We start from the raw sequence: 12,587 nt of genomic DNA, 5'->3' as shown, positions 1-12,587 counted from the left end.
ATTAGTAATTGCCTACATTGAACGGCCTTTAGATTTTAACAAAACATCAAATGAACAACAAATGTCATAAAATGTCCTAGAATAAAGAGATTCGTAAATCACTCTTTAAAACATGCTTGAAAATAAGAAAAGAAACTCCCAAATGTTATGATAGCGATGGTACTTAGGTTTATTTGTTCAACTTTGAAGATCTTATTCCTTGTAATTAGTGGATGTGTGGTCACAATTCTTGCAGTACAGTAATGTTTTTTTAATATGGCTTTATGATTAGGTAACCTAATTATTTCCTAGTGCTATTGTTGTGTGATTGTATCAGCAATCATATCTGAGAACTATACCAATTTGCTCTTTCTTATAAATTTGTGTTTATGGCTGTGAAACAAAGGCCATTATTCTTACAGCCCTGCCTGCTTTTTTTTTACTCATGTTGTTGGTCTATGGCCTTATGATTACTCATGTTGTTGGTCTATGGCCTTTTGATTACTCTTCAATACTGCTCAGTGTAGTGTACAGTAAAGCTATATTTTTTTAATTGCTTACTCATATTCCTTGTATCTTTTAAAAAATACTTTATTTTGTCCCTTTGTTGTTGTTTTTTTTGGATGTGTGCCGCAATTGTAAAATAGCTAACTGCTGTAAGTACAACATTTGGAATGATTGGGTGGTGGTAGGGAAAGAACTGAATGTATATCCATGCATACTAAGTTGCTTATTTCTTGTGTTTCGTCAGGAAGTGGACGGCAAGGCCCTAATGCTTCTCTCTCTGGAGGAAATCCACAAGGTGCTTGGGGTCACCCTAGGGCCAGCTCTCAAACTACAAGACGATGTTCAAATCCTTCGTAAAAGACCCAAATCATGAATACTCAACCTAATGAAAACTCCATGACCGTGACAGGGCATGGGTAGCCTGTGCTTTTCCCATCTTTGTGCAGTGTCACTCTGTATATTGACTCCTCGAGATAAAAATTATTTTATTCAACCTTTCTTCAGCTGATTGCAGTCCCCCATGCAGGGGCATGTGTGTAATAACACTAGGGCAATGTCTAGGGGCTGAAGACTACAAACAGTCTTGCATTACAAGCTAGTACATCCAAAACTCGTAACCGTTACCAGTTATGTAAGGCATCGGATTTTATTTCAACCCCACCAAAGGAAGACAATTCCATCCTATTTTCAATGCCATTGGGAGATAAGCCAAGTTTTGTTACCTTATCTCCTTTAATACACTTTACTAGGTTTAGTAACATTGGATCACATAAAAATGATATAGTTCCTAATTATAGAATCTGAAAGTGTAACTCACCTCTAAAGGTTGGTTCTCACTTTGACGTAAGCGCAATTTACGCTTTTTTCTGATTCTCACTGGAATGTAAGCGCAAGAGAACGCAACTGCTTGATTTTCTGTCGCTTATGTTTGACCGATTCTCACTCGTGTTGCGCTTACGTCCTAGTGAGAACCCAGCTTAAAAGTACACTATTATTTTTAATGCATTAAAGATGTCAAAATTGGCCTTTTTTTAAAGGTGTTTAAATAAAAAGGATCATTGTTTTATTTCAGTTTTGATCATTTCGCTGCCCTATCACCTGATCACTTTTAGTTATAGTTGGCTATTTACAGAAGGCAACACATAACCAGTGCCCATCCAAATATCTAAGAACAGATGCCTGAAATCACACAAGAAATGCCCATCCAAATATCTAAGAACATGTGCGTGACATCACACAAGCAATTCCCATCCAAATATCTAAGAACATGCGCCTTAGTCACCCCGCTTGACTGCCAAATAGCGCTCTGACGTCTTGAAATCTTACACGTTTTGCTAAAATCTTATATGTTTTGCAATGAAATCTAAGCCCCTTTCACTCAACAAATGTTGGCTACGCGGCTTATGGGGCAGGTCGTATTCGTGACGTTTGAGTGTGGTACGCAGGAGACTGGCACTTGTCGATGATGATATACCGCGCGGTTTTTGCTTCATCACGGCTCTGTTGATGAGCGACTCAGAGACCATAAATACGATATTTATCGGTGTTCTACTGTATTGTTATTCGTATTACTGTATTTTAAGCAAAGGGGCAGGGGGGCACGTGGACAAATATACCAAGATTAATGAATTTGTAATTTTTATTTTCTATTTTTTACATTGAGGGTTTCATTACGTATCTGTAAAACGTCCAACGGCCTTCCGTCTGATATCAAATGCGTCTGGACACGATATGCGATTGAATTGTGTCAAAACTGCCACCAAAGAATGCATTTGCCGTCCTTAGCGACTGTTTGAAAATCCCTCCTTCCGAATGACGAAAAGGAATGCCGCGCATGCCAGAAAAAAACCAATGGCGAATCGAATCTCTCTATGGTTTGTTTGCTCGTTTGGGCGCACTCACTAAAACTTACGTGATTTTGAGTTTGAGCAGCTGTCCTCTCCTACCTGTCGGTAACCCCCACAAAATTTAAAAACGCGAGCAGTAAATAAAGCGATACATAGACACACAGTTAAACACTACAGAAAAAATAATTCAGTTTTTTTTATAAACAAGGCAGCTTTTAGTGGCGGCGATTTATCGCTGGAAGCTTCGGGCTCTGGGGTCTGTTTCCTCGGCAACCTGTATTTGCCTGAAACTTGCGAAAAGTGGGGTGATCCATCGAACGAGATCTTTCAGATGTAACATGAAACTACATTAGTAATTGCCTACATTGAACGGTCTTTAGATTTTAACAAAACATCAAATGAACAAAAAATGTCATAAAATGTCCTAGAATAAAGAGATTCGTAAATCACTCTTTAAAACATGCTTGAAAATAAGAAAAGAAACTCCCAAATGTTATGATAGCAATGGTACTTAGGTGCGCCGGTAATTTTATCTTTGTTTTTACTGCTTGCAAATAATTTCCCGCTATTTATACGCCGGTGGCGCGTGTGCCGATCTGTCTGGGGGTATGGACCGAATATGATAATTTGCGCGCGGCTCTGAATTTGAAATGAGATCGTCATGATGTGGTCAAAATGGCGGACGCTTTTATACAACACGGCATCAATTTGGATCCCCTAAGTCTAGATAAGACCGAAAATGATAGTATTTATCCTGAAAGCAGTCTAGATGGGTCGTCCTCAAGCCCGAAAAGCGTCGAATCCGACTGGAGTTTTACGACTTTTGAGAGCAAGCTAAGTTCAGATGCAGAATACGAAGATCGCCCTGTCTTTGCTCTCCCAAACGGGGATTTAACGGACAAAAAGTGCTCTATTGTCGATGGATTACTATTTGAAATATATGACCAGTATCATACTAGAGACTCCATAGATAGCGATAACATTACTGAATGCTCCACGACTTCAGGCAGTTTTTATGGAGGATCTTTTGATCTTGAAGATCGAGGTGAAAAATGGACACGGCATGCTCTGCAAACCAAAGGTAGAGTAGCGAATTCCAAGTTAAAGTACTAACTGTACGAAACCCCTATGGTAGACTATATATATTCCTTCTGTTTGAGTGAGGAGAAGTGGAAGGCTGCCTCACAATCTTTTTCTTAAAATACTCAGTTTAGAACTCCTCCAGCCTATGACTCCATTTGTTTTGATTTTGAAACCCTTTGTACTTAAAAAAATAAAAATCAATTTTTTAAAGGTACATTCAGACAAAATTAAGTGTTATTTACAATAATTAATTTGTATGTTTTTGTTCATATCATAGCTAACCTGGTTGGTTTTGTAATTTTTTGGTGATGTTTTTCCTCTTTAGATGTTGACGAGCTTCGAACGTTGGCAAAAGAATTCAAAACAAGAATTTCCATGCTCTCTGCAAAACTCGTGAAACAGCTAAAAAGAAGGGATAAAAACGCTTACAAGCTCCAAAAAAACTTTGACATCTTGACCGCTGTTTTACAAGCGGTTTCACAAAAAAGAAGTAAGTAGTAGATTGTAATGTTAATGAAACCTCGCAGCAAGCAAAACTACTTCACGGTTGCTTGCATTTCGAAAGACGTTTCAATATGAGATGTTTTGTATACTTCCAAAAAAACCCAAAAGTTAATTAATATTAGACATGCATTTTAAAAGCCATCAAATCCTTATCAAGCAACTGACCCGTTTTATAAGAAACCATTTATTGGCATATTTACACTCTATTGGGTAACGCTGTTAATTTGCATTTTTGGTTTCTGACGATAAAGGAGAAATTTATCTTTTGCTCAATCTAAATGATATAATAAGAGTATAAAGAATAGATACTGTAAAAGATATGGATTTCCCTTATAATTTTAATTAATTGTGTCTAGTTTCAGTTTATTCTAATATTCCCAATCACAATAATTAAAGGGTTTAATTGAGGCTTCAGAATGTCAAATGGATGATCCTTGTGCACAATTCTGTATCAAAGCCAACTTAAGCTTTGTTTGTGAATGTGTTAAAAGCGGTCCCCTGACTCTGTCAACTGTTGGAACATTTCAAGAGTCAAAAGCTTCATTATTTACCGCTGATTCACAAACCTTTAGCCTAAAAAAATAATTTTCTTTGTTATCTTTTTACTTTCAGGAATTTATGCTTAAAAATAAAGTGATTTCTTAAAAGAAACATCAATAAGATGTCATTTATTGTTCTAATTATTAAGTTTAAAGTATTTTTAGACCCCAAAGATTAAAATGTCTGGAGTCTACAAGAAAACAAAGTCTTAATTTGTCTACTTTTTTTAATTAGTTATCATATTGCATTTGAAAAGTTTTGTATGACACATTTTCTTCGTTGATTATTATCGTTCCGCTTTATTCTCACCATGTCATTGTAGTAGACAATTTCTTTTGGAACTCAAATTGAGTTGACAGTTCGCTTGATTTTCATGAAAAGATCTGTCTTCACCAGCAACAACTTGACAGATCACAACATATTTGCAATTGCTCAAAATATTCTCTTAGCAAAACTTTTGTTAGTCAAGTTAGCCTGCATAGCAAGTGCAAAGGAAGGGGTGGGAAGTTCTGAAGAAATCCAAAAGTCATGCTAAAAATGTGATACTTGACATTATAAAGTCTCAGAAATACACTGGAATGATCGACAGCTTATGACAGGAGTTGAAAATGCTTGAAATCTCATGAATTTCCCACAAGTTACTTTGACTGATATGGTGGTAATCAAGTGTTTATCGTGTGGGGAAGAGAAGGGGCGTTTCAATCCTTCTGCTTCCCTGCCTTCAGGTCTATCAAAATTGGGGCATTCTAGCTTTATGTCTGATATATATGTTCTATTTTACAGGAGTTGATACCCGAATAAGATTTTCCTACATTCCTCAAAATGGAAAGAAATCATTTAGACAGGTATAGTGCACACCATTTGACAAGGATGGTACATAGAAGCTTGTTTAGATTCCTGGTGACAACATTTCAACATTCAATGTCTTGCAATCTCAATTGTGAATTTTTCTTTAATTAACATTTCTTTGTGCTGTTTTGTTTCTTTTTTCATAGCTACCAAATGGTCACATTTGTGACGAGATTTGTCAAAGTGAAAGAAAAATTAATTAAAAATTATTTAACTGCAAACTAGCAAACAGATAAGATCCTTGGTAAATAAGCATTAATTTATATTGAACAAAATTTTTAAAAAAATCAAATACAATGAGTGGCAAAATGTGTAAGATTTTGCTAATTACATTGCAGAGCCTATCTCAGAAACTGTGTACAACTGATTAACCTAACGTCCCATGCGACTAAAATTCCAAAACTGGTTGCAAACATGTGCCTAGAAAAAAATTATTATCTCTGAGCTTTGGGTTGAATTTAATTGTTGTTGTTTTTCTTATTTTCCTAGTGGCTGGATGCCTTCAAGGCCATAGCCCGCCTGCCCCAGGGTGTTCCGTACCAATGGAGGAAGAGGGTAAGTTGTGTATTTCATTACCTGCTGATACCTTAGTGTTATCAGATCCTGTAGTACTGTAGGATGGGGAGGGGGGTGGCAGAAAGAAATGTATGTTGCTGACAAATATTTCGCTTTGCTTTTTGCCAACACCACTCAGCAACATAAAGCCAAGAAAGATTGCAAGCACCTTTGGGTTTATTTTAGTAATAAGTCTAGAAAACAACTCAATGTTGAAAAAGTCCTAGACCTATTACAAATATAAGAATTAACTAATGTATTCATGATTTTAGTTGTGGCTTTGTCTTGCCGAAAATAAAGTGAATGATTTGGACTGGCAAAAGACCGTGAAGTTTTGTTTTAATGAGCGCAGTAACCCAGATGATGATGAACTGGGCTCACAAATTGTTAAGGTGGGTCTATATAAAGGAAAGGGCTTATGCATTATTGTTTTGTTGGTGATTTGGTCCAGTTCAGTTACATTCTTTCTCTACCAGATTGCAGTCTGTTTGAATTTGTTTGATGCATATCCCCAGTATCAAGACAGAAACTCTGTCCTATGTGCACCAAATAGGGCGGGGCAGATTTTCAGAATTTACTCATTCGTGATCTCTGCATTTCATACAAATTTACCCGGGCTGTCAGGTAAAATTCAGTTGAGGTTTGGTTTCGCTCTGTTGGCTTTTTTCCATTCTCTAACTTTTCTAAGGAGCGCTACCAGAATTTGCCCAGGGGGGTTGAGCGGTTGTATCAGTTGCAAAAAGTGGACCTTTTTTTAAAAAAATAAAAACACTTTTAATGCTAAGTTTGGTGCAAGCAATGCTAGCTGATTACACAGGGCTTCATACTATACAAAGACGGCAAAGAACATAAAGAATTTGTTTTTAAATGTTTCAAGAGTCTTAGTGATTTGCACTTGGTTACATGTCTGTTGTGAAGCACTGAAAAGTTTGAGAAAGCATTGTAAAATATGTTGTTTACATAAAAAAGATCACCGAACCGTATTGTTATGACGTCTGTATGATATTGAAGCGGGCTTTTATGTTCTGATAATTAAGGAGGAGTTTTAATCCTTTTTGCACTATTTTGATGGCATTAGAATTTTGTTTCATGTGGTGTTATGCCTTCAAAACAACAAGAAAAAAGCCCCATTCTTTGATCATGGTAATTTTTCTATTGGATTTTGCGGTCCAATGCAATTGCCTTCAGGTGTTTCCCTGTGATGGGTCAAGCAGTAATAGAAATGACTAAATTTTCTCAAGCTCAGTATTGTCTCCAATATTACACTGCTGTTTTCGCATAGCCATGACTTTCCTTGGCTTCAACTATATCCTGTGAAATACTTTTATAAAAACATGAGGTATCCAGCCATAATCAAATAGGTGAATTTAAAGGAAGAAGATCATAATAGAATATTGATTTGTTGTCAGAGGATCGTTATGAAAGAGTTTAGTGCAAGTATTCCATTGTTTATGAACCGTGTCGTAGGACCTTCATCGTACTAGTTGCGCAAGGTTCTATGTCCGTTACGTCCTTATGATTACTGATGATCCTGTCGCTCTGTATCGTAGGACCTCCATCGTACTGGTTGTGCGTTGTTCTATGTAGGTTACGTCCTTGTGTTTACTGATGATCCTGTCGCTCTGTATCGTAGGACCTCCATCGTACTGGTTGTGCGTTGTTCTATGTAGGTTACGTCCTTGTGTTTACTGATGATCCTGGCGCTCTGTGTCGTAGGACCTCCATCGTATTAGTTGCGCAAGGTTCTATGTACATTACGTCCTTATGTTTACTTATGATTCTGTTGCTCTGTATCGTAGGACCTCCATCGTACTGGTTGCGCGTGGTTCTGTGGTAATGATACCCCTGAGGAGCGCGCCGCTCTCAAGCGTGTCTTACTGGCCTATGCACGCTGGAACAAGTCTGTAGGTTACTGCCAAGGCTTCAATGTGATCGCGGCGCTTATTCTACAAGTCATGGACAGAAGCGAAGAGGACGCACTCAAGGTAAATCCCCCTCCCCCCAACCCACCTAAATCCTTCCTATCAAAGTCCGCGCGCACAACTCACATCTCAATAAGAATACGTGGGCGTTCAAGCGGAGCCTGGATAACGCTTTTCGCTTTCCTACCTCCACAACAATTAACAGTTTAGATCTCTATCTATGTATTCTTGTGGCCCATATGATTGTGTCAATAATTCGCGCCTGCCTGATTCACCGTCGCAGATAAAAAAGCTTATTTATTTGCGTGTACACCATGGGACTGAATTCGAACAAAAATAGACAATAGATGAAAAAAGCAACAAAAAAATACCAGCAAAAACACATATCTGTGGACAATGTGCTCCTTTTCACCCCTAAATTGGTAGTCCCTAACCACAGGTAAATTCCCTCAGGTCATGATCTATGTCATCGATCACGTGCTGCCCACCAACTACTTCTCGAACAACCTTCGGGCACTGTCGGTTGACATGGCTGTGTGCCGAGACCTGATGCGTCTCAAGCTTCCCAGGCTCTCTCGGCACCTAGAAAACCTCCAGGCCCAGGCCACCGCGCATCACGGCGGCACGTCAGTGTATGAGCCACCGCTCATCAATGTGTTCACGATGCAATGGTTTCTGACGCTCTTCGCCACGTGCTTGCCGCAGGAGATCGTCCTACGCGTTTGGGACTCGGTGCTGCTCGAGGGGTCTGAGGTGTTGCTCAGAGTCGCGCTCGCTATCTGGGCCAAGCTTGGCAAGTGAGTATTATCCTTTTTATTAGTAGTATACGCCTGAGGAACAAGCGCGAGGGGTGGGGGAGGAAAGGTGGAGCAGAAGTTTTCCTCCCCATTCACCACTTAGCGTGCAACCATTAAGCTCATTTTATTTCAATGAACTTTGAACCACCGTGTTTCATACATCATGTCTTCCATATTCTTTGCATTAGATCATATCAGGAAGGTATTTCAGTAAGCATTGGTGCATTGCGGGTTTAAAAACATGGTGTTATATACTCATTGGTATGACGTCTAGTTTTGGATGTCATGTAACTTAGGAGTAGAATGCATTTCGTGTCTTAAGGAAAAGAAGAGGTACTGTTAACGCGTAACGTCACTTTCCTAACAAATCTCATTTATCATGCTTCAGGCGTCTTGAAGATGTGGAGACCTCGGATGAGTTTTACGGCAAGATGGGTTTGTTGATACAAGAGATCGCCGTGGGTAATCTCATTGACTGCCGATCAATCATGCAGGTACCAACCGTTTCAATTGTACTGACTCGTGACTCGTCACTATCAACGAGTATCAAAAAGCATTGTCTACCTCGAGTTATTATTTCTGAAGCCTTAATGGATTCTTCCAAACTTTCAACATGGAGTTAGCTCAAATCGACATAGGCAGGCATTTTCAGGCAATAAGCTTCTACTCTCTTAAGGTGGATAACTTATTGGATTTGTCTTCACAGGCAGTGTACTCTCTTGCGCCCTTCCCTCTGCCGGGTCTTGCTGCTCTGAGAGAGCAGTATACGTACAACATCCATCCGTTCAGCGACAGTCAGGAGAAAGCTCCTCGCTCTCTTGGCCACGCATCGAGTGACGAAGAAGAGGATGATGCCGACCTAGATAACGTGGGATGCTTGGGTGTCTTGCTGCCCTTCTCCGAATTTTCCCCACCCTCGCCAGCAAAGAGCAGCTCAGACGGGGAAACGCCCAGTAGACGTTCCAGTGATATTGCCGAGGCGAGCCCTGGCGTGTTTGCCACCGATACTTACAGTCCACTGTCGTACAGTGGTAAGACATCCCCAAGGCACGAGCCGTCGGATCAAGTAAATAAAGAAATGAGCTACCTCCAGAAGCAATACAGCCGAATGCGCCAGATGCAACAACAAGCTGTTGTAGTATTCTCGGAAGCATCCGTCCAAAATATAAAAGATGCGGACAAGACTAGCAAGAACTCCACGGCCGCCATCAATCACCTGTTTGTATCTGCGTCTAAAAAGAAGGCAACTGGTACCCGTGGTCAGGAAGAATCGGTGGAGAACACGGACGAGGCAAAGGCCAAACAGAACGCGTACACGCGCGAGAGCATGGCTCACCTCAACGCACTCTTTAAAGGCAACGAGAAAAAGGAAGACGAAAAGGAACGATTCGCGGCTAAGCTGAAGGCTCGTTCAGCCTCCGTGCCTGCTGCTGTTGGGACTCGACCAAAACTTGAGCATATGGATCTTAACGGCGAGGTTTGCAAACTAGAAGGTTCTAAACGGAAGGGTGTTAGCGCGGGACATCAATCGGTATCGCTCCACCCGTCGGGTCAAAAACCGCGGGTGACTATCGTCGACACTGTTAACGAGTCTACTTTAAGAGGCTCTTCTTCTGCTGTAGAGGTGCTGGACCAGAATAGTCCGGCTATACTAAACTCTAAGGCTAACTATGTGTCTCACGGTGGCGGCAGTACTATTACTAAAGCTAGCAGGACTCCAGCTGCATCTGACCCCATGCCCAAGTCATGGCTAATGCAGGAGGACCAGCGCTGCAAGTACCCTACTAATTTCAGACCATTCCCACAAAGAAACAAGACTGCAAACAGGAGTAGGATGTTATATGGTATGTCGAACAAGGGCGCCAAGAGAATGGAGGCTTTTCACGGAAAGAAGGACTTACGCTCAAATGGTAACTTCTGGACGGAAGACTCGAAGAGCTAGCAGTGAAATACTAGTGGTAGAAAATGTTTTATGGAAGTTTCTTGAAATAGTGTCTTATCACATACCCAAGGAATTTTTTCTCACGTATTTTTATGGTGACCAAAAATGCAAAGAATTTAAATGGTTGTAAACAAGCTAAATTAATGCTATGTAGTGACAATCATATTTAAGGTTGTTAAGGTTTACTGCAAGTTGGAGTATTCTGCGCAGCATGGAGTCGTGGGGTAAGCCAAGCCAAGTGGGGTAAGAATTTCGATTACGGATTAAGAAAAAAAAAGTACTAAAACATCTGAATTGTAACGGAACATGTTTTATATCTTCTGAATGCTTAACGCATTTAATGTGTTAGCCAATGAAAACAGTTCAATGATTTCCATACTAGTACCTCCCTGCTAACAGAATACTCAAAACCGCTATAAACTATTTAGCTTATACTAAATAATAGTTACAAAAATATATTTATTAACCGTCAAAATTTGGCAATCGCGAAAATTGCGCGTAAGATGTCAAAAATATTTAGGTATTAGAAAAAAGGAAATATACACAAATGGGAATAGTAGAACGGGGCTGTGTATCCGTATCTGCGATACAGCTAGTGTGGTTGCCTGTGTTGTATATTGTATATTTAATTGTGACTTCCTACATGATGTGGCTCAGTGTTTTGTTTGGCAGAGTGATTTGTGAATGCCTCGGGACCTTTGGTTGCGGTAAACTTTTATAGTTTTCGTTATACCATTTTTCCCTATAGTTGATAAGCGTGGAATGTTAATACATAGTTTTTGCTTATAAAGGCTTGTAGGCAGGATTTTTTCTTGGGGGGGGGGGGCAAATGATTTTTTATTGGACCAAATAGGGGGGGCGGGCTCCCTGGGCTACGCCCCTGTCTTATCTGCCAAACCTAAAACATGTTTAACACTCCCAGTCGCTGTTACCATAGAATACATCTTCAAAAACCAGTAAGGTGGTTTTTACCAAGTTGTTACAATCCTGAATTCGATAAAACTATTCAAGAATGTTTTTATATTAACTCGTGAAATACATTCTAATTACTCGTGGTGAAGGATAAAAATCATTCGCTATCAAAACAAAATTGTGAACTGATTTACCCAACGTTATTAGTCATCACAGACTTGTACAGAAAAAATAACAGCTATGATTTTTTTATAGCTAAATAGGGTCTCCCCTATTGCATATAAATAGCGAATAAAAATGTGATATTAACGATAAGGTGTGAAATAATATAAATAAAACAATCGTCGTCAGAGCATCCCTTGGAAGATCTCGCTGAATGCATCATAATCTTCGTAGTCTTGTTCTGACCTGAGTGATAACATACACTTAATAAACTGGGTGATAACATACACTTAAGGTAATTCCCTCGAAATAGTTCTACAACCCAGAATTTTTTTAAACTTGGCATATTGAAGTTAAGGGCTTTCAAAAAATGTAATAAAAAAATGGGGGTACCGACCTCGTTTTCACAACAGAGGGGCGTAGAGTTGACGCGTTTTTACTAATCGCGCAAGGAAAAATCCCAACTCTTAGTTTTCAAAAAGAGTGCCTATAGTCTTTAAAAACTAAGTTCTGTTTGTCGAGCTGCCAAAATCCGATCTCCTAAACAATAACCCGTAGCAGCTAATGTTCAAAACAAATCACATTTTAAGAGATCGCACTAAAAGACATTGTTTTCGCCACTATTCATAAAAAGAGCCATTTTGAAGTAATTTTACGGCTTTTAAGAGAAATAATAAAACTTCTACAACCCAACTTTTTTTCTTCTTTCAGTATATCATTTTTCCGTATATATTTAACTATTTGAGCAAATAAAAAATGGGGGTAACCGACTTCGTTTTTCTGTCAAAGCGATTTTAAGTAAAAAACGCGCGCCTTTTGCTGTGCTTTCTTGTACAACGCGCGCCACTATGCGCAGAAGGGGTGCGCAGTTCTGATATGGTATAGGAGTAAAAATTAACAAAGCTCTTGGCAGAGTGACATATATGTCCAGACTAGAGAATTACCTCTTGTTGTCTTTTGAAGAGAAGAATGACCGTGCCCTAGGGTG

The 12,587-nt window shown here is 39.4% G+C and overlaps 1 protein-coding gene and 1 long non-coding RNA gene across 2 annotated transcripts; one reads left to right on the top strand and one right to left on the bottom strand.

Annotated features, from left to right (window-relative positions):
- The first annotated feature begins 2,973 nt into the window (after positions 1–2,973).
- On the top strand, positions 2,974–10,792 carry LOC5506269 (TBC1 domain family member 30). Its single transcript, XM_048728439.1, has 9 exons — positions 2,974–3,414; positions 3,742–3,906; positions 5,244–5,305; positions 5,799–5,864; positions 6,137–6,256; positions 7,664–7,849; positions 8,240–8,583; positions 8,972–9,077; positions 9,290–10,792. The coding sequence occupies exons 1-9, from the start codon at positions 3,009–3,011 to the stop codon at positions 10,523–10,525; spliced, it is 2,691 nt and encodes an 896-aa protein (XP_048584396.1). The 5' UTR covers positions 2,974–3,008; the 3' UTR covers positions 10,526–10,792.
- A 736-nt stretch (positions 10,793–11,528) lies between these two features.
- LOC125567122 lies at positions 11,529–12,584 on the bottom strand. The gene is made up of 2 exons (XR_007311650.1): positions 12,544–12,584; positions 11,529–11,845 (listed from the first exon to the last, which is right to left on the bottom strand). It is a non-coding gene; the product is annotated as an uncharacterized LOC125567122 (long non-coding RNA).
- Between the last annotated feature and the right edge of the window lie 3 nt (positions 12,585–12,587).

Source organism: Nematostella vectensis, chromosome 1 (assembly GCF_932526225.1).
Source record: "Nematostella vectensis chromosome 1, jaNemVect1.1, whole genome shotgun sequence".
NCBI classification, from domain to species: domain Eukaryota; kingdom Metazoa; phylum Cnidaria; class Anthozoa; order Actiniaria; family Edwardsiidae; genus Nematostella; species Nematostella vectensis.
Note: the sequence above shows the minus strand (reverse complement) of the source record. Positions and strands in the feature narration are given on the sequence as shown.